Source organism: Drosophila subpulchrella, chromosome 2R, assembly GCF_014743375.2.
Source record: "Drosophila subpulchrella strain 33 F10 #4 breed RU33 chromosome 2R, RU_Dsub_v1.1 Primary Assembly, whole genome shotgun sequence".
NCBI lineage: Eukaryota > Metazoa > Arthropoda > Insecta > Diptera > Drosophilidae > Drosophila > Drosophila subpulchrella.
Window position 1 is genome coordinate 9,898,599 of NC_050611.1, and position 19,240 is coordinate 9,917,838.

The 19,240-nt window shown below is 37.8% G+C and overlaps 7 protein-coding genes and 2 long non-coding RNA genes across 27 annotated transcripts in view; 6 read left to right on the top strand and 3 right to left on the bottom strand.

Moving 5' to 3' along the window:
• The window catches only part of LOC119549658 (potassium channel subfamily T member 2), a 114,794-nt gene that overhangs the window by 66,651 nt on the left and 28,903 nt on the right, over nucleotides 1–19,240 (top strand). For 9 of the 17 annotated variants that reach the window (XM_037857844.1, XM_037857843.1, XM_037857851.1 and 6 more), the window contains exon 3: nucleotides 6,670–6,860. The exons of 5 other annotated variants lie outside the window; for them this stretch is intronic. In XM_037857844.1, coding sequence (XP_037713772.1) covers nucleotides 6,670–6,860 — 191 coding nt within the window. Of the gene's footprint in view, nucleotides 1–6,632; nucleotides 6,861–19,240 lie in introns of all 17 variants that reach the window. 3 more of the 17 variants (XM_037857849.1, XM_037857856.1, XM_037857850.1) reach the window with 1 other exon arrangement.
• LOC119549672 lies at nucleotides 171–2,313 on the bottom strand. Its single transcript, XM_037857878.1, has 2 exons — nucleotides 1,374–2,313; nucleotides 171–673 (listed from the first exon to the last, which is right to left on the bottom strand). The coding sequence occupies exons 1-2, from the start codon at nucleotides 2,298–2,300 to the stop codon at nucleotides 515–517; spliced, it is 1,086 nt and encodes a 361-aa protein (XP_037713806.1). The 5' UTR covers nucleotides 2,301–2,313; the 3' UTR covers nucleotides 171–514.
• On the bottom strand, nucleotides 3,796–4,727 carry LOC119549665. Its single transcript, XM_037857869.1, has 2 exons — nucleotides 4,391–4,727; nucleotides 3,796–4,335 (listed from the first exon to the last, which is right to left on the bottom strand). Exons 1-2 carry the CDS (start codon nucleotides 4,518–4,520, stop codon nucleotides 3,932–3,934), a joined length of 534 nt encoding a protein of 177 aa, XP_037713797.1. The 5' UTR covers nucleotides 4,521–4,727; the 3' UTR covers nucleotides 3,796–3,931.
• LOC119549673 lies at nucleotides 8,121–8,783 on the top strand. The gene is given in 2 exon segments (XM_037857879.1): nucleotides 8,121–8,430; nucleotides 8,512–8,783. Coding segments are annotated over 2 exon segments (270 nt in total). The 5' UTR covers nucleotides 8,121–8,243; the 3' UTR covers nucleotides 8,595–8,783.
• LOC119549671 lies at nucleotides 9,231–9,759 on the top strand. Of its 2 annotated transcripts, none has more exons than XM_037857877.1 (2): nucleotides 9,231–9,554; nucleotides 9,618–9,759. In XM_037857877.1, the coding sequence occupies exon 1, from the start codon at nucleotides 9,351–9,353 to the stop codon at nucleotides 9,471–9,473; it is 123 nt and encodes a 40-aa protein (XP_037713805.1). In that variant the 5' UTR covers nucleotides 9,231–9,350; the 3' UTR covers nucleotides 9,474–9,554; nucleotides 9,618–9,759. The 2 variants fall into 2 exon arrangements, with proteins under 2 accessions (XP_037713805.1, XP_037713804.1); XM_037857876.1 differs by having other exon boundaries at nucleotides 9,615–9,756.
• On the top strand, nucleotides 9,793–10,194 carry LOC119549670. The gene has a single exon (XM_037857875.1). It carries the CDS (start codon nucleotides 9,827–9,829, stop codon nucleotides 9,995–9,997), a length of 171 nt encoding a protein of 56 aa, XP_037713803.1. The 5' UTR covers nucleotides 9,793–9,826; the 3' UTR covers nucleotides 9,998–10,194.
• LOC119549668 (protein PXR1) lies at nucleotides 10,896–11,760 on the bottom strand. 2 transcript variants are annotated; one of them, XM_037857871.1, is made up of 2 exons: nucleotides 11,090–11,760; nucleotides 10,896–11,020 (listed from the first exon to the last, which is right to left on the bottom strand). In XM_037857871.1, the coding sequence occupies exon 1, from the start codon at nucleotides 11,596–11,598 to the stop codon at nucleotides 11,218–11,220; it is 381 nt and encodes a 126-aa protein (XP_037713799.1). In that variant the 5' UTR covers nucleotides 11,599–11,760; the 3' UTR covers nucleotides 10,896–11,020; nucleotides 11,090–11,217. The 2 variants fall into 2 exon arrangements, with proteins under 2 accessions (XP_037713799.1, XP_037713800.1); XM_037857872.1 differs by having other exon boundaries at nucleotides 10,896–11,041.
• On the top strand, nucleotides 12,361–13,102 carry LOC119549675. The gene is made up of 2 exons (XR_005219424.1): nucleotides 12,361–12,534; nucleotides 12,601–13,102. It is a non-coding gene; the product is annotated as an uncharacterized LOC119549675 (long non-coding RNA).
• Nucleotides 13,318–14,094, top strand: LOC119549674. The gene is made up of 3 exons (XR_005219423.1): nucleotides 13,318–13,335; nucleotides 13,692–13,846; nucleotides 13,903–14,094. It is a non-coding gene; the product is annotated as an uncharacterized LOC119549674 (long non-coding RNA).

Genomic DNA, 19,240 nt, shown 5'->3' on the forward strand with positions numbered 1-19,240 from the left:
AATTTTATTTATGGATACGAGTTCAGGATGTTTTGGTTGTGCCTTATTTAATTCTGGTTAGCTAGAGGAATTTATAAGAAATACATAGTTCATTTAGCAAACTACTTCCATACCCTAGTCATTTAAAGTTTAATGAAAGGTAAACATCATCAAAATAACTTGTTTTAACCTCGCACTGGGTAGTGTTATATTCGAATCCATCATACAATACCTACATTTTAGTCAGCTATTGTGCAACCTTAGCCAATCCTTCCTCACCATCATCATCATCACCCAACCAATCGTCATTGTGCACAGCTCCTTGGTTTGTGGCTCTGAATTTGGATGCATTGTCGTTGATTTTTCCATTATATATTTACTGAATACACATATATGTAAATGTTTGTTTGGTTCGGTTCAAGTTGTGCATGTGCCTTGGTTTTTTGCTTTGTGTCCGTAGTCCAGACAAACTCATGTGCCTCGTATAATAAACTCTTAGAACCGGAGGATTTGCTTTGAATGCGGATTCGACGGTCTATGCCTTTAGTTTGTTGTAGTCGCCTTGCAGCCAGCAGATTGTGTACAACGTCGACTTGGCCATAAGCGCCAGAGTCAGCTTTCGGTCCAAAGTAAACACGTTGAGAAAGACGACCTGCTTGGGATATAGGGCCAGCTTCAAGGTGAACATGGAGACCTGAAACCGGAGTTCAAAAAGGAAGTTTAGAATGCTCTAACAGAGAATGAGCTGACTTGGCAGGAAGTTTCATGTGCCAAACACTTCGATATTAATTTCCCAGAACATTTCACAACCCAAAGAAGAGTAGGCTTTAAACAGATTGTCCCTAAGGTTATAAAAACTTCATTCAAAATTAACTATACGGCTATAGAGATTATAGTCCTGCATGAATGTATTAGATTCCATGTTATTCAGAACCCTTTTATCTTTGAGCGGTTAGAAATGAAATACTTCCAGTAAAATTGAGATAGTTCTTTTATGGTTTGGTCTTCTGATTTTTGGTTTGTTTTGAATTGGTTAAAAACAGTTTCTAAAGTTTTAGAAAATGTACACAAATATAGATACAAAATTCCAAAGATTCTGTGTTAGAAATTAAAGCCCTGCATGATTGGACATCCAGAAAATTTGGTTATTAAATATTTCTAGTTCGATGTATACAGATTTTAACAATTTGATTAGACTAGGAATTTATTCAAGCCCTACCCCTTAAAGTATACCTACTCAAATACGAGCTCCTAAAGCTATTAAGAATATTGCATTTTACGAGATGCCAAATAAAAATAATGACTATCCGTCCGAAAGTTCTGTGCCATCCCAGACTATTAATCAATCAATCCTTAATTGGGGAAATATTTATGAGGGCTCTCCAGTTACTCACCAATCGTTCCATGCGATTTGTCTCGCGTAAAATCCGCTGCGAGTCAGCTCTATAATTGGTGAAGATATCAGCAATGTCTGTTCCAACAAAAAGATTGAATGCATCCAAAATGTAGCTGAGTATTACAAACACTCTCATTGCCACACTTGTATCGATGGACTTTGGGGCAGCCAGTATCTGGAATATCTCGTAGCCGTAGGTAATTTGCAACCAACTTTTGCAGGCCAGAACGCACACCGAAATATATCCAAATTCAAAATTTACCTGATCGCTTAGCACCAGAAGTTTTGAATACAGTTTAAGGCAGTGTAGCATTTTCTTTAAGCGATTTCTCTGTCTCGATCTGTTTAATATCAGTTCCATTTGCTCATTTATAAGCTTTTGAATGCGACTTATTTGCCAAAGAAACACGTACAGAACAAGAACAGCTGCCAAAAGCATGTTGTAGACCAGCCAACAAGATACCAAATTCAGATAAAAGTAAGATGGTAACAGTCTCTTCAGATAAATGGGATAAAATAGATGAATGCGCAGCAGGGTTAGTGAAGCAAAGACGATTTTCATGTAAAATCGGTACTTCAAAAGAGATCCGCTTGGTTTTCCAGTGAAATATCTCTGCTCCATCTTGATTAGTCCATTGGCCAATTTTCTTATGCCCTGGGTTTTTTGCCAACAGAACTGCATGCAGAAGGCCGAAGTTCCACCCATCGTAAGAACAGTCACACAAATCCTCATATTACCGGCGGTCATATAAAGCATCCATCCCAAGGCCAAAACACAGAGAATGTGGTGTATCAGGCAGTATATCTTCAGCTCCAAGGTGCCCCTAAATCCATTCTTCTGCGCATTAAAATAGTAAGTATTGAGTCCATTGAGAGCCGTAAACTTTGTGATTAAACTATAAATTTGCGAGCTAGTTGGTCCCATCTTGAAAACTGGCTATTTGCATTCGGTCCCCGGCCACTTTATAGGCCTTTTAGGTCAGGCCAATTAGGCCTGTATTTATAGTTTTGCCATTCATCACATGGGGAGCGATAAATAGGTCATTAGGGAGTCGTTAGTTGGCGTTGAAAAATTGTTCTCACATTATCGCTCATTTTACAGGACATGGGTAATCAATTAAGGGACATCAAAGTCATGGCTTATTCAAATAGCATTGTTCACTCGAATGAAGAGTGTGTTACTTTCGAATATACTTGTACACTTGATTAAAGTGACAGATGTACTTGTGACTCCAGTTGAAATGAAAATACCCACCGCAAAGGCATTCAATAGATGAAAAGCCAGCGACAGATATGATTTTCAATATGGATAAATCAAATATAGAGTGGAGGTGGCCGAGAAAGCCCAATAACGTGGCACACAAAGACCTTTTGTGTGGCAAACTATAATAAAAGTATGGATGTATATATAAAGGTCCTCGGGGGGCGCTCCTCGGTTGCTCCACGCTCTCCTGTTGGGCAATCAATACTGCTTTTTAATGAAGAAATAAAAGCGGAATGTCCACTTGTGTTGTTCGGACACTGTCGTAAAAATTGTCTACATTTTTATTACGTATCTTTTGCTGGTGGGGCAAGTCAGGCCAGGCCAAGCACCGTGAAAAGATTGTATCCTGTCTGCCATCCGTCTGTGGGTTCCTCCCCGGGTGTGCCTTCTTTATATATATGGTGTGGTATGTGTATAGTATATCTCCCACTCGCCAGGCTAATGGTCTCCAGGAATAAAGGCACGCACCAGCGCCTAAACGCGTGCTGAGCTGGAAAATATTCTCTTTTGTGGTTGGGACCAACCACCTAAGCCTCCACCGTTCCGAATTTCCCACCAGCGACAAGTGTTTATTTTGGCATTTTGCAGGGGCTTTTTTGTTTTGTTTCCCTCCTCTTTTTTTTGAGCCTGGTCAGCGTTTGACAACGCACTCAACCCGATAGAAGAGCCTGGCGAAACCCCAATCCCTCAGCAGAGGAAGGTCCTTTGTTGGCCTAATGATTATTGCTTTCCCTTCGCTTTTTTCGATTCCTGCATCGGTATTGTTCGCCTTTCCGAAAATGTAGCACATTGTGTGCCCTCGCATTTTTTTACGACGTTTTTCAATGGACGTGAAAATACTTTGTTGGAGGGGAGAAATCGGAAGCCTGTCCTCGGCCTGATGGGGATTTTATGTTATTTAAATGATTTGCTAATTTAGAAGAGCTTATGGGTTCCTCACTAAAGCGCTTTATAAACAATCCTAATTGGAAGATCCTAAAGCTCTTGAAATTTAATCGAATATTAATCAAAATTATTTATTGCGGTATTCAGAATTAAATATAATAATTTAGTAATCACAGTTTATTATTAATATTTACAGTCTCTAGCAAAAACTTTTTAAAACTGTATATATATATTATAATTATATAAATATATAAATATTATAATTAGGAGGTCCTAACGCTCTCAAAATTAATTGAAATTATTTATTTCGGCATTCTGAATTAAATATTATAATTTAATAGTCACAGTTTATTATACTTATTTATAGTTTCTAGCAATAGCTTTTCAAAAATGTATAAACCACCTTACTAGCATATCTCTTTGATTTCATACCGTCTTGTTCTTCGGGTTCTCTTAGGTCTTCTAGTTTCTCTGGTAGATGGTAAATTTCCTCTTGTTGTGATCCCATACTGTTCAGTTGTTCTTTTAATTTCAGCCTGTGTTGTTGCACAAGTGGTTAAACGTTTTGACTTGGCTCCTGTTTGTAGGTTAAATGGGGGTTTTGGTTTGGGTTTGGGTTTGGAAACAGGTTTGGGTTTTACTGTGATCTTGCGTTTAAGGCAGTTCTCCTCACACTGCTTCTTCGAGTAACCGTTAACGCAATGGAGGGCCTCCTTGCATTTACCATCTCTAAGGACCCAGAGAGATCGCAGGGGATCGCACATTACTCGTTGTCTAATTACCACCACACCCATAGTACAGTAGTTAACCCCTGAAATTAAGAGAGATATAGTACTTATACTTATACACAGTAAATTGGTTACTACCTGGTCGTTTTATAAGAGAATGAGCCAAAACTAGAGAAATGAAAACCAAAAAAACAACTGTGATGTTTCTCATAGTAACTTTAACTGACTGAATAGAGTTATATTTTCTTTCTGTTATTATAAAAGGCATAAAATTTCAATTGGTTTTAAGTAACTTGAAGTCTAATGTGGAACAAATTTTCTCTAAACTACAATATAAAGGGCAATTTGGCTTGGGAAATACACAGTTATTATTCTTGAGTTTCAGGCAGCTGAGTTTCCAAAGGCCAAGGGACTATTAATTGTTGGATTTTACTTTAATTTGCAGTTCCATGTGGATGAGTAAATGGGCAGTGAGAAACGTCATTAGTACTAATAGGGGCATTGTCATATAAAAACATCCGATTATGAACAGCCATTTATGAAAAGCAACTTACTTTCGCTTTTATTTATTTTCCTTGGCCCTCTTTTTGTGTAATTTGCTTTAGAGCTTCGTCATTCTGGGCTATAATAAATGTTTAGGATTATATGTGCAGCTGGGTGGCATTTAAATATTCTTTTTATTAAAGTTGATGCTTTAAAGAGAATATAACTGGGTAAATACAATTGAAATTCAACAGAAAGTAGATTTATTAAATTGAATGTCTGATAGTTGAAATTTATTATAGTATGTATGTATTAAAAGCATTTTTAGATTTTGGAATTTAAAATTTAATTTTCCTATTTAAAGAACATACTTTTAAAATTTGCCAAATAGCAAATGATGCAGAGTTTTCGTTTATATTCCACTTCATTGCCACCCACATCGTCCCCTTATTTTCTGTTGGCTTTTATAATTAAGTTTCGGGTACGCAATCATTTAGAGTGTTTGGAGTATTGGGACAGACGACGCGACAATGTCTCCAGACCAAAACAAATTTATGCAAATTTCGATGAATTTATTTTTGACACAAGCGGGAGCATCCATTCCGCCGGACTCATTAAGCAGGGAATTCGCTGGCTAATTGAACGGAAATCTCGGGCTGATGACAAGAGAATCGGTTGATTACCGGCAAATATGTACTTGCAAACCAGCTGATTGCCGCCGATCAATCAATCAATTTGCCATCCGAATTTGCCTTTGGCCTCGGGCCAATCCATAGAAATCTCAAAATAATGAGCGGAGCTACAGCTTTAAGTTCTTTTGGAAATCGGGGCTTACCCACAGAACTTCCGCCATTTCCTGTTTTCTCCAAGGACATTGTGCGCCTTTTTCGAAGGGACATTCTCTTGCCCAGAATGCGGTTCATATTTCAATTTCCGGAATGGTAGTAGCATTTCAGCTTTTTAGCTTTGAGTCCTCCGTTTGCGGACAGTTGCCAGTTTGTTGCTGCCTTCTGTCAGTTGGAAAGTTATCCACATTTTTTGTTCAAAAATTCCATTTCACTTGAAATTTGATTGATACTACGGAAGTTGGTTTGCGCCCTCGAGCGTGTGGCTCTCTATTTGATTTAGTTTTGCCATTAGTTTGCTTTTGTAATCTCGGGATTGCTGGGATTAAATGTGAGGTTTTTCCTTAAGCTGTTGGAATTAAGTGCTGCAGAATGAAACTTAATTATTAATTTGTTCCCCTTGTTTGTTTAGCCACCTTGGGGATTTATTTTAATTTGATATCTCTAATCATTGAGATTTGTTTGAGGTTTTTATCCCTCAAAAAGTCATAAAATTAGGTTATGTTGGAAATTAAATAGTTGGAAATTTCAATTCATTTGGCACAAGGACACTTTGCAAAAATATTCTATTATTCCTGTTTGGCTTTTTGTTAATCAGCCCATTAATAATTCACCATGTATGCATTTATTTATGCCTTTGTCGGCTGTTTGTGTCCTTTTCAAGTATAGAAAGCTCCCTCAAACACCCACAAAAAACATAAATTATATCTGTAAATTCGCTGTGCTTTTACCATATGCCTCACAATAACTCATGCTTTTGATGACGATAAAAACTGCAATCGACCAACAACCAATATGAAATGCTTAACAAAATTATTAAAAATATTTGTGCAAACAAAAAACCAAACAAAAACCAACAATTAAAACACCCTCGACAACAATAATCGAAAAATTGTGCACAATAACGTGGCGAAATTCGACGGAAAATCAACCCGCTAAAACAAACAAACATTTGGACTGCAATTGAAATTATTTCGGCAATCAACTCGTCATAACACCCGCCACCCACCCAAAAAACACCCAAAAAAAAACCGAACCACCACCCCCCGCAGAATGTCAATGTTCTTCTTTCGATTGCATAACCTGCAGCGCGCCGAGGAAAACAAGCGCAAGAAGCGCGTGGAGCAGCAGCGCCAGCAGCGGCAGCGGCGGGGGGCAAAGGTCTTCAAGTGTGTCAGCGACTCCACCGGCCACCTGACCCTGGCCCCCTCGCGCCTCTTCGAGCGCACGCCCATGAGTCCGTCGGACAGTCTGGACGAGATCGCGCTGCAGATCCCCAGGTGAGTGGTCATCGGGAGACCCAAGGGTCAATCAATGCTTGTGGAGGAACGCCCTTTCTTAGGAACTGTAATATCATCTTTAGTTATCAGATGTTACGATCTTCAGTTACCTCCTGATGTTACGAACTCAATAGACCCACATCCTGTTGCATATAGCAATAATTATTATTATTAGATTTCAGCTTACTCATATTTAGTGTTAAGATTCATTTCTTCAGCTGTTATTTGAGCTATGCGTTTATCATTTATAACAATTTTGTTATAAACACCCCAAAAAAAAGCTTTTATTTTAATCAACTAACTTTAATTTAGGGAATAATACTAATAATAGCTAAACATGGCTACACAAGGCCTTAAAAATGTGCACCCTATATCAATTTAAAGACAACAAATGGGCTTAAGTCCATATGGTATGCTGTATGACCTTAATCCTTTTATCTACTCAATTATATTTGTTAGTCTATGTGTATGTGCAAGTCTATATTATATCCTATATTTTGTCCTAGAAGTGCCAATAATTATTGGCCCTAGCACCTACATATATTAACCAAAGTTGAAGAGAGTATAAGTACTACTAGTTATTTTAAGAGCCCTTTTCTAATGTGTGGAGCTTCCATGTGGAGCATTTTGACGATTTAATATAACAAGCTGGTGTAATTGAAAGAGTAAATAAAATAAAAAAGAGACGTATACCATCAAAAAAGTTCTTAGACATTAACCAAGGATATTTGTAATCGATATACAATTATGGGGTCAAATATCCCATACGTATATTTAACTAGGAGCAGGTTTTAAGCTCCCAATTTTCTTACATTTCCTGGTTTGTACACCAACCTTTAGTTTAACATGCAGATGAGATTCCGGCCCTAAGTAGCATCATTTACTTTTAATAGTTTATTTTTACCTTTTTTCTCAGTTCTTAAAGTTCCAAAACCCCAAAAACGTTTGCCCAAGTCTTAAAAAAAAACAATGGGGGGATTCCGTGGCTAACCTCACCTTTTCGGTTTTGTCTGCTGCTGAGTGACATCGAAGAACCTTTGCAAACTTGGGGAGGTTTTCACTTGTGTGGTTTGGCCTGGGTGTAAATAAGCCAAATACAATTCTGCAAGTCACTTTGGATAAATGTGGTGATGTCAAGGGATGTCTTGAAATGAAACAACTTTTAGATTGGAAGAAAGTGTACTTGTAGTGCGATTCATAGTAATAACTTAGCAATAGAATTTTAGAATTTCAGTTAGATCTTGTTAACGACCCCAAAGCAGGCTGCCCCATTCTATCTATCTCTTCCAATCTATCAACAACTCTAAAATTAAAATTTTAAGTCTTCAAAATTGCTCTGTATATATATTTTTAACCGGATTAGCTTAATTTTTACTCCCTGAAATGCGGATGCTTTGCGACAGACTTTCGGCCCTGACCGCGGGCGCTATGGTCGGTGTCTGGTACGCCAAGAATTTCCCCTGTGAAAAGTCCAAGGGGGGAGGGGACTCGCAGCCCAAGGACAAGGGCAAGGACAAGCCGAAGGCCCAGGAGAAAGGCAAGGAGTAGGGATATGAAATAGCTAATCTGGGTGGAACTATTTAGGTCTCCACTTACCCGAAAACGATACGATACGTATGTGCCTGATCTCTTATCAAAATTTCTCCTCTAGTTACCCGTAAACGTTCTAATAGGCAGAAGCAAAATTCAAATGTCGACGATGCAATCGGCATGAAAAGAGAAAGTTTGAAGTAAATGACCACTGACCGGATACGATAATGCTTCTGATAACGCACCGCCGGCAAAGCTCTATTGTTATCGATGCTTCTTAGGATTCAGAACCATGTTTTATTACGATTCCACCCAGCTGATTTACTCTAATGAAGGGGTGTTAGCCCCTTGGCATTTTAATAAAGATGCAAAAATGCGTATTATATCAAAAAATATCTCTTACTTTCTCTTTAATTTTTTGGGAGTATTTAAAAGTTTATAAAAATAACCATTTCAAGTGCAGAAGTCATATGATTTTCTGTGTTTACAGGACACATTTGTACTTAGTCCTGTGGCTCTCATCCCCCCAACTGATTCACATTTCGCCAAATCATGTCCTTTGTAGCATGCAGCGCCTTTGTTGTGCTGCATGCCACACAAATACACGCGAGTTTCAATAAGAGTTGCCAACGGAGGTGGTATAATGGCACTTTAATTTCGCATTTTCACAGCCCAGGGACACACGTAGTCCCGGCTAATTAAATTGCCCTTTGTAATCATTCAGTTAATTAAGTGTGCTCGCCGGGCCAAACCCAATAATTTAAATTGTATAGAAAGTGCTGCGAAGCAGGCTGTGAGATTTGGGTTAATGTGCTTTGGAATTTCGAGCTGGCATCTTTCAGTTATCCGTTTTGGCCACAGCAGTATACTTCCATGAATCTGAAAATTTTCTAAATTGTGTAATTTTTTTTTTTAAAATCCGTTAGTAGTTTCTTTTGTTTGGCAATTACTATCTACACCATGCATTTGATGTGCGAGCGATTGACTTCGATTTTTGCGGGCGTCTTGGTGGGTTTGTGGTACGGCAAAACCTTCCCAGAGGACACCAAGGCCAAGGATAGCAGCAAGGATAAGAAGAAGTAGGTCGTATCTGGAGATCCCAAGTTTCTAAGGTTCCAACCCAGTAAAAGGAAAAACCCAGAAAATATCACAATAGAATTTAAGGTGGGTATTTGTTAATAAAAAACCAAAATATAATGCCATCAGATAATATCTCCGATCTAGTAGTCGATAGGAAAACCTTCAGTCGAGTTCGACGACCTGTCAACCCGGTCGCTTTGACATAGCTCAGTATTTATTCGGCTTTGCAACCAGTATATCAGACTTTCGACTTGCACAAAATTTTTACCGTGTTTGGTTTTCATCCAACATCTGCCAGCAATACCAATTCAAGTTTCGGTCAAAATTGTGGCAAATCCTGTCGAGCTTTTGGAGCCATGCCCTGCTGTAAGCGTACCGAGGCCCGGCGGGTGTGCCGGCCGATGCCGTCGCTCCTAGCCAGGCTCAACTGTACGCCGTGCAACCGCGTCCTGTTCTTCGTGATCGGGGTGGGACTGGGCGTGCTCTTCGTGCGCAACAAGGACGACAAGTCGGGCAAGAAGAAGTGAGGGTGTTCCACATGGGCCAGCGGCGGCATTACCAAGAACCCAATCCCGGCCAGTAGTTAATCGACATCGAGCCACCCGGAACCATCTGGAATCACTATGAAGAACTCAAGCCTCAAGGCGGCCTGCGAAAACAAAATGCCATTCGATAAGTTTGTCCGCCGAAGAATTAATGAATAAGAAATTTCTCAGTCGATAAATTTATCAATAGAGCAATTTGTCAATCGAACAATTACCTACCACAGTTTCTACGGATTTCTTCGGTTGATCTATTCTCTATTTCTGTTAAATTATTAAATCAAAATATATAAATTTATTGCTGTACAGGAATTGATGGTGTAGAATTAATCGATTTTTTAATCGGGGTTCAATAGTGAGGACATCCGAGGGTTAGAGTTGGAAAAAACAATAGTGGGTATCATTAAAAGTTTTGGCTATCAATAGTGACAACCATGAATATTATCGATAATACCGAAAATAATTTCAACATTGTTGATCATCGACGGTTAAAAAAAATCACAACTATCAAATACTAAACATCGCCTTTAAGAAATTACTATTTTGCGAAGCGATACTATCGATAATGGCCATTGATTAATTTTCTAACCTTACTTAAATCCTATCCTCAAATATTTGAATAGCAGAATATATCTAAATAGTTAAAAACAAAATTGTAAAGTGATTAACTATGGACATTTCTATAACGCCGCCGTTTCTTAAAATATATTAAGTAGTATGACCGTATTACCGAAAAGTAGGCAATACATTTTTGTTCATCATGCTAACATTTTAATAAGTATATTAACAAACTTATAAGCCTCAATCGGTAATAACAATTTTTTTTGCGTATTTTCCATTTCTGATACGGATGTTATAACACAAGTTGGCAAAACCCCGAATGTAAAAGAGATTTGTTGATGTTGTATATTTTTCGCCGCGTTATGTGCAAACATTAATGGTTATCCAAATTTAGCGGAGCCCTTACTTCAGTCCAGTTCGAATTCCTTTCCGATCCTAAGTCTTGATCTGGAAGTATTGGGGTAAACACTAGATAGTAAATGAAGAAGCCGTCCATCAACGTGGCAGGGGACTAACCAATAATAATTTTGAAGTACTTGAAATTTTGGGGATTGTAGAAACGACTTGGGATTGGAATTTTGGGGCAAGACATACTGCTCCTTGACATCTCCGGGGGATCTTGGGGACCTTGTGGATCCTTAGCGTTACTTGCCCTCCTTGCCCTTCTCCTTGCCCTTGTTCTCCTTGTCCTTCTTCTCCTTCTCCTTTCGCTCCTTCTCCGCCTTGTCCTTGTCGGCCTTGGCCTTCTCCTTGTCGGCCTTCTCCTTCTCCTTCTGCTTCTTCTCGCGCTCCTTGGCCTCCTTCTCCTTCTCCTTGGGCGACTTGTTGGCCTCCTCGGCGGCCTTCTGGGCCTCTTTCTTCAGCTGGTCCCAGTACAGCCCGATGCCCGCCCCGATCATGAAGAAGAAGAATCGGTTGCAGGGCACGCAGTTCAACTTCTGCCACAAGGTGGGCGGCGGCCGACAGGGGGGCGGTGGCGGAGGACAGCAACGCGGGGGCGGCGGACAGGCGGGTTTGTCGCACATCTTCAACGGATTTGAAATCGGAGGGTTCTTCGAAAAACGATTAAATTTTACGCCAAAAAAAACAACAGAAAAATGATGTTAGCCGAATCGAGAATTTAGAGTAGTGAGGTCCGAGCTGCTTTCACATGTGAGCCGAGTTATTGACACTGATTTCGTACACTACTTTCTGGAACTGCTTTTGAAAGTTTTTTCAACTCATGCTTATCTTAAAAAGTGAGCAAAACATACTCCCCCTTAAATACTTAAAATAAATTATAATATCTTTAAATATTAAATTTAATAAATTTAATAATTTTTAATTCTTGCGTTATGTGTATCTATATATTTTAACCGGGTTTTCACATATTTGTTGACCACGTTGAATCTGCCAACTGTAGGAACACTGTTTTGACACAAACGCGTTTAAGGTTATGATAAGCTTTTCGTACACTGAGACTTCCACCCCAAATCAGCTATATCAATATATTTATATTTTCAGGTGATATTCTTAAGTGGTTTTCGAGTCAAATTAAATAATAAATATTGAGTGATGGGTACCCATATTTATACTTTTTAATGATTTCTGACTTATTTCCAAAATCTTTTTGGATAAATCGAGTATATGCTTTTTTTAGAGCACTCTAAAAACCCAACATTTTCTTACAAAATTAATTTTAATAAATAAAGTCGCAGTTATATTAAAACCTTAGATTAACAAGATTACATTTATGAATAAAATGCAATTTACCGAAAAGAAAAAGCAATCTCGGTCTGTACTTCCAGGCTTATAATGTCATTTTAAAATTCTCTTCAAAAACAATCCCCACACTTTTCCTTCAAGGAAGCTAGCCTTATTTTTGTTACTCCTGGTCCAAAAATAATGGATAACTCTTGGTTTCTCACCTTTATTGTAGGCTGTATTGTGGGTTATTTGATAGGCAAGAACCATTAATAAAGGTAAGAATTTCTATGCATTTTCAAGTAGGCTTTTGTCGAACTTTCAATGTATAATATATTTCCTAGGCTCATATTGCTGATAGCCTTACAAGTTTCACATTAACTGAATTCGTTTGCCAAAAATGGATGTGGATTGGGTGATCACATTTTTAGTTGGCTGTTTGGTTGGATACATGGTGGCCAGAAATACCTAGGGGAGGATAAATGAATGGAGTGATAAAGAAGGCCCAGAACATGTCTTGAATGGCCAACCAAAGTACACCTGGGATTCTATGTACTAGAATATTTCTGCCTGCCTTAACTTCGAAATCTGGACCCGTTTCCGACAGTAAAATTCACTTGAATATTGGGATCAAGAATTGCAAGTCCTTTTCGAATAACCCGCATCCAAATCAAAGAAGCAAAATGACTCACGTTATCTCCTTTGCCTTGGGCGTGATTATTGGAATGATGAGCTGCCGGAAGTGCTAGATCCCTCATCTATTAAGCTGGAAGTAATCTAAATTTATCAAGAAAAACACCTGTTAAAGTATAAACAGTAAAATATAATTATATTATGAGAAGTTAATGAATTTATGTTTTATCTGTAATTCATACTTTAGTTCTGGCAAAAAATATATGATTATACTATATCATATCTAAGTAGTTGGCTTTTCTAAGGAAGTCTGTTTCGAGTTTATTCGATTTAAATTAAATAAACATTTACTTTGGCAAAAATTATCTGTTTAAACGGTTATGGAGTGGATCTTGATCTTTATCATAGGATGTCTTGTGGGTTTTCTAATATCAAAGAATACATAGGTGCGGACTATATTAACATGTCACAAATTAACAGTATATTAGCCTGGTTAAACTTCCTTTTTGAATGAGGGTAATTCCTATACGTTCTTGCGGGAGGTAAAGTGCAAAAATATAAACCCCGAAACCCAAATACAAACTATCTAAGAATATTAACAAATTTCAAAAGAAAGCCAAAATTAAAAAATGCAGCTTAAGCAACAGTAAATTAAATTTACTAAACTTTTCACGATATTTTTTAATGACACCGAATACCAAAAAAATTTTGGAAATATTAAAAAAAAATAACACCAGTAGGCTTTGATTTTTCTTTTCTAAAGTTTTGGCCCGAAGTAAAATAATCATTTCTCATTCGGCAGTCTACTCGAAGTGTGTACACTTACGTGCACTAAAAAACAAATAAAATTTTCCATTTAAAACCAAGAAGATCGGAGTCTTATTAGAAAATATGCAGCGGTTTATTACTTTCATTGTTGGAGGAATTGTTGGTTTTCTAATTGCCAAGAATCACCGCGTAAGTCTCTGTAAATTCGACTTTATCTCAAGATGTAATGAAAAAACCTTCTGCAGTAAGCGAAAATGGCCTATGTCATCTGCTTTGGAATGGGGATGGTTTTTGGCATGTTCGTGTGCCGACGTTGTGAGCCCTGATTGAGAAGACTCCATGGACAAATAGACCTCATGAAAGACCTGCAGGAATCCAAGATCTCAAGTGCATTCTTGTTTAAAATGAATTTCGATTAAACAGCTCTTGACAAATTTCTTAATGTGTTATTTATCCAATTTGATGGGTTTTACCTCTTTTTGGCAGGTAACGTATCACACCCATTTGTCAGTACTAATTTAATTATGACTTGTAAGTAAACGCCTACCATTTAAAAAAAAAATGTTCATTTATTTAAAAGCTTCCTTTACCAAAATCAAGTTTTTATATAAAAAAATAGGACACAAATTAGTTGTAACATTCGTTTAATATTAATTAAGCCAACAACTTATAGTTTTTAGTCCCACTAAGTTTTTCTCACTAAAAAGTTCAAGTTATAAAAATTTCGTAGAGAAAATCCTTTTAACAGTTTTCACGATGAGCTCGCCAGGGACTAAAGTCAAGTTCAATGCATTTATGACTTTGGTGAAAGTTTTGCCGCCATTCCTCTTAATGGCTGAAAAAACAAAGGCAGCCGCAATAAATACATACGTCAGGGAGTGAGTTGGGTAAAGGTTGTGAAACTTAAGGAAAGACGGAAAACTTTTCATTTCCCCTATCTTTTGGGCGCTCCGAAGGTTTGGGGTAGTTGAGGCAAACTTTAACGGCAACCAATTTGCCATTTCATATGTGTGGTGTGGGGCTTTGGTACCCTTTTGACCACCTCCACCTGGCCATTCATTATGATTGATTATTGCGCAAATCTAGGAATATATATGTATATGCGTTCGACGTCGTCAGCCGCACAAAACGTTTAACAAATGAGAAGACAGACGACCTCCTGACACACAAATGAACTCGTTCGCCATTTCAATCAGTCTTTGAGACCCCGAAACACCATCCCCCAGATCTTTATATCCCCAGATCGAGCCGCAGCATCCGCATAAATAAATATTTTATGAACTCGGCATCAGCTCACCGGATCCATTTCCAGTTGGGTTAGGCTCGAGTGCGACGCTCTGCATAACTTAGGGTCGGAATGTTTGTGGCAAGTCTTATCTGCGGAGCAAACAAAGGTAGAGCCCACCCCCCCCCCCCCCCCCCCCCCTTGGTTTTCATCTGCGGTTAGGTAATTGGTTAAGGTGGCGCTCACAAGATTGACTCGCCTCCCAAATGAAACGGTTGCCTTCAGGAATGATTGATGCCCCTGCCAGGATGTGGATTCCCCTCAAAGACTAAATTGCTTGGCCGTGCGGTTCGGAAACTTGGATTTATAACCCCTGCCAACAGGTGGGGGCAGCTTACCCACCCACCTGACCTTCAAATCGAAGAGATTCCCTTTTTCACCTTCACTCTATTTGTTGCCCTTTCCCAAGGCGATTTTCCAGCATTCCAGCATGCTAATTTGTCAATAAAAAGTTTTAATTGAATTTTTGGTTTACGTGTTGGCAATTAATTTATGCATTTTTCTAGCTAACAGTCGAATTTTGAATTCCTATTAACCAGTGGAAAAGCTACTGTTAGGGGAAAGCTTTCGTTTAACAGACATTTTCCCCCAACGCTTTTCCTGTTTTCCACGAGCTTTTCTTTTTGCTCTCTTCGGCTGGGAAATTGTAAACAATAACGGTTGCCGGCATCTCAGCTGTTTGGCGCCCTCAAACCCCGAAACCCACCACTGTGGTGAGTTCCCGCATTTCCGTTTCGCTTTCCGAGCCTGCGCCACTTCCTTTTGCCGAGCAATGTTTCCGAGCAGGACTTCAGTCCTTATCCCAGTGCCGAGGCGAGCGTATCTAAGACAAACGCCTCTTACGCTTCAGCCGCGAGATATTTTCAAAACAGCGCTCGAAAATGCATTTCAAATCGTATTTCAAACACAAGAATTGCAAATAGAATAGAATTTGCTCGAAAATAAATGTGAACTTAAAAGTGCAACTGCAAGTGGAACTAAGCACGTAGTGTCTTTTCTTAAAATAAAATATTTAAATTTACTGCACTAAAAATATAAAAAGGTTTTTAAATAAAGCATAACCAAATTACTCTTAAAAAAAATATTACATTAAAATTCGCAAGCCTTAAAATTTTAAATTAAAGAAATTTTAGTAAGCAATAATATAAGTAAGCAAATTCATAAATATTAAAATCTAAATCTAATCTGAGTTAAACGAAAAAAATTCTTCAAAAATTAAATTCACCTTAACATAAATTAATATTAAAATTATTTCAACAAAATAATATACCACTTTAAAATCAATTATAAACAGTATTATAAATAACCGGTTAAATAATTAAAACTACCAGCACAAATGCAAGTAACTTATTTTAATAAAATGTATGATTCAAAAGATATTAAACAAATAAAATAAACAAATAAAAAACGAAATAATATTAAAAACTGGTGATTAAAATAACACAAATCCTTTTTATAATATATTCAAAATCCAAAAAGTCAAAATCAAATTACGCAGCTTTAAGCCAGACACTTCTGTAATTAGCCAAGTTAATGCTCCACCTAATCGGGCGCTGGCTGATGGGGATTATGGATTTTAGTCCTGTTCCCGGCAGACTGCCATTCGGGTGTCACTGAAAATTTGCGGCAATTGAGCCAGAAGTCTGTCCCAACAAATCGACTTGGCTAGAGAAAGTTTTTGACAAACTTTCCACAAGTCGAAATCACTTATGATAACTCGACACACGCGCCACATGTTGTGGGCCTGACTTAGTCAAATGGGGAGGATTAATTGGATTCGATATTAGTAATCAAAAGGGCTGCCAAGAGCCCAGGGAAGGGGATTTTAATTAGCAGACTTCGAAGTGTTGACAAGTCTCCACCAGCAGTCTGGCAACATGGCCGTGTAATTGAGTTATTCGCATGTATTTCAGCCATTTCTGCCATTTTAGCAATTTTATTATTATTAAATGGCTGCTGCGACAACAAGCTGTTAATGGCAGTCCATAAAATGGCATTTTCCTCGGTCTCAGTCTCTTTTTCCAGCCCTGTGTGGGTGTGTATATGTGAGCCTAAGCGGCGTCATGATTGTTTTAATGGCTACTTGAACGGAAATTAACTGACAGCTGCAGATAACCGAAATACCCACTCAACGCGCACCACACAATCTTAAAGCCCCATCGATTCCCGAAAAAAACGATTGCAGTCGGGCATGAAATATGCGTAGAGACTTTCCGCTTCGCACTTTTCCAACTTTTCCAAATATTTGCACATTCAAATGTCAAATAAGCTAATTTGCCCCATAATTCCCATTTCGTACACTCTGTGTTCTGTGAATTTCCATGTATGATAAACAGAAATGGCAACCAATTTGTCCCGAAACAGCAAGAACAACAAAAAAAAACACAAATGCAAATTGCTTTTCGGCACGAAGAATATGAAAATTATGAAATATGTGCGACATTTCTATTTGCATACATTTGGCCAAGAAATTGGTGGGAGGTTGGGGGGAGTGGCGAAAGCAGCAGGGGGCGGAGAAACTTGTAAACAAAAGTCGATTGGGACCAAAGGTAAAAGTCGTTTTCCATAAGAAAAGAGGACTAATTGAAATGTACTTCAAGCTTTTTAATAAACTATTTAATGAACTTCTTTAAGACCCATTTTCTCAATGTCATGTTAAGTATATAGTTTGTGCTCTGTCAGAGAAAGTTAACATGAAGTTAAATTCTTTAAAACAAATAAAAGTGCTAAAAAAAAGTCAATTGAGGTTAAAGGTAATAATGTTTTTCATTAAAAAGGGGACTAATTGAAATTGTATTTCAAGCTTTTAATAAATGATTTTATTAAACTTTGTAAATGCCAATTTCTCAATGTCATGCTAAGTATATAGTTTTAGTCTGTTAAGAAAAGGTAACATGAAGTTAAATTCGTTTTCTCAATATTATGTTAATTAGAAAAATGACATATTTGTAATCAGCTGAAATCTAACATTATATTTAGAAATGAAATTAAGAATAATTAAATTTAAAGACAAAGTTAACCTGACCTTGAGAAATCGGACCTATGTTGAATTTTTTATGTACAAATTTTGTTTTGTGTATATTATAATTTTGGATCTACAATTGAAACCTTTAGAAATTGATATATTGCTTTTTTCCCTCTTCATTTCCTTCTGATTGGCCGCTAATCTAGACGCTTTCATTGATTCGCTCCCTTATTTATTCACTTATGACTTCATTTTCGCAGTAGTTCATCAGAGCTCACTTAAGCCGCAGGACTTCACCTTTGGCCAGCGTTTCTTTTAATGCGCTTTCCTTTTTCCTTTTGACCCGGCCATCAACACACTCACACCCACAAGCAGAAGCCACAAAAGAGGGATCAAGTGAATTGTTAAAAGGAGGAGCGGAAAAACAACATGCTAAACGCTTTGTAATACGCTTTTGTTTGGCCCGAGAGCCATTAAGCTGGCCAAGTGATAAATTCGTTCTGCCTACTCAAGTTTTTTGCGCTGCAGCTGCTGCACAGAGAGAAACAACTGTGGTACTTGGGTCCAATACCCCTGCCTAACACTTTTTATGATATTCATTTATTGATCAAGATAAAAATAACATTTAAAAAATAATAATAATAATATTAATATTTACATCAAAAAGTATACATTTGAGAAGGAAACAATTTTAAATTAAAAGTTATTAATTTTTTTATTCAAAGAAATTAACATTATAAATTTTTTCAAGATAGTACATATAAATTCAAATGTTATATAGTTATTAGAAATTTTAGTGCAATGGTATTTTGGAAACTCATCGAACCTTTTTTTAAATAACCTATCGTTGTTTAAAATTCAGAAACCAATGTCTATGTCCTATTAAAAACAAGGAAGAACGCTATAGTCGAGTACCTCGACTATCAGATACCCGTTACTCAGCTAAAGGGACCAAAGGAAAATGGAGATATGCAAGCAGCAAAGCGAGATTGAAATGCGCCACCTACCGGCGGTAGACAGATTTAAGCGTTGTGGGCGTTAGAGTGGGCGTGGCAAAGTTTTTTTTGAATTAATCGATAGGTATTGACAAGACCAATAAATTTCAGTTAAAATTTTTGATGTAGCGTGAAAATTGTGGGCGCCACAGGTTTGGGCGGTTTGTAGGCGTTCTAGTGGGCGTGGCATATTCGCGTGACAAAATTGCGCTGCGCTTAAGCCTAAGGAATCTAAATCTGAAATCCCATTTCTCAATCTTTGATATTTTCCAAGATATCCGCGTTCATATTTACGATTTTTTGAAGTTTGTTTGCGGTTTGTGGGCGTTCAAGTGGGC

Coding starts and splice junctions, on each gene's coding strand:
- LOC119549672 (XM_037857878.1), bottom strand. CDS start 2,300: ATGGGACCAACTAGCTCGCAAATTTATAGTTTAATCACAAAGTTTACG. Junction 674..1,373: donor CAAATCGCATGGAACGATTG/GTGAGTAACTGG, acceptor CTCCGGTTTCAG/GTCTCCATGTTCACCTTGAA.
- LOC119549671 (XM_037857877.1), top strand. CDS start 9,351: ATGCATTTGATGTGCGAGCGATTGACTTCGATTTTTGCGGGCGTCTTG.
- LOC119549670 (XM_037857875.1), top strand. CDS start 9,827: ATGCCCTGCTGTAAGCGTACCGAGGCCCGGCGGGTGTGCCGGCCGATG.
- LOC119549665 (XM_037857869.1), bottom strand. CDS start 4,520: ATGCCTTTTATAATAACAGAAAGAAAATATAACTCTATTCAGTCAGTT. Junction 4,336..4,390: donor TTCTCTTATAAAACGACCAG/GTAGTAACCAAT, acceptor TCTTAATTTCAG/GGGTTAACTACTGTACTATG.
- LOC119549668 (XM_037857871.1), bottom strand. CDS start 11,598: ATGTGCGACAAACCCGCCTGTCCGCCGCCCCCGCGTTGCTGTCCTCCG.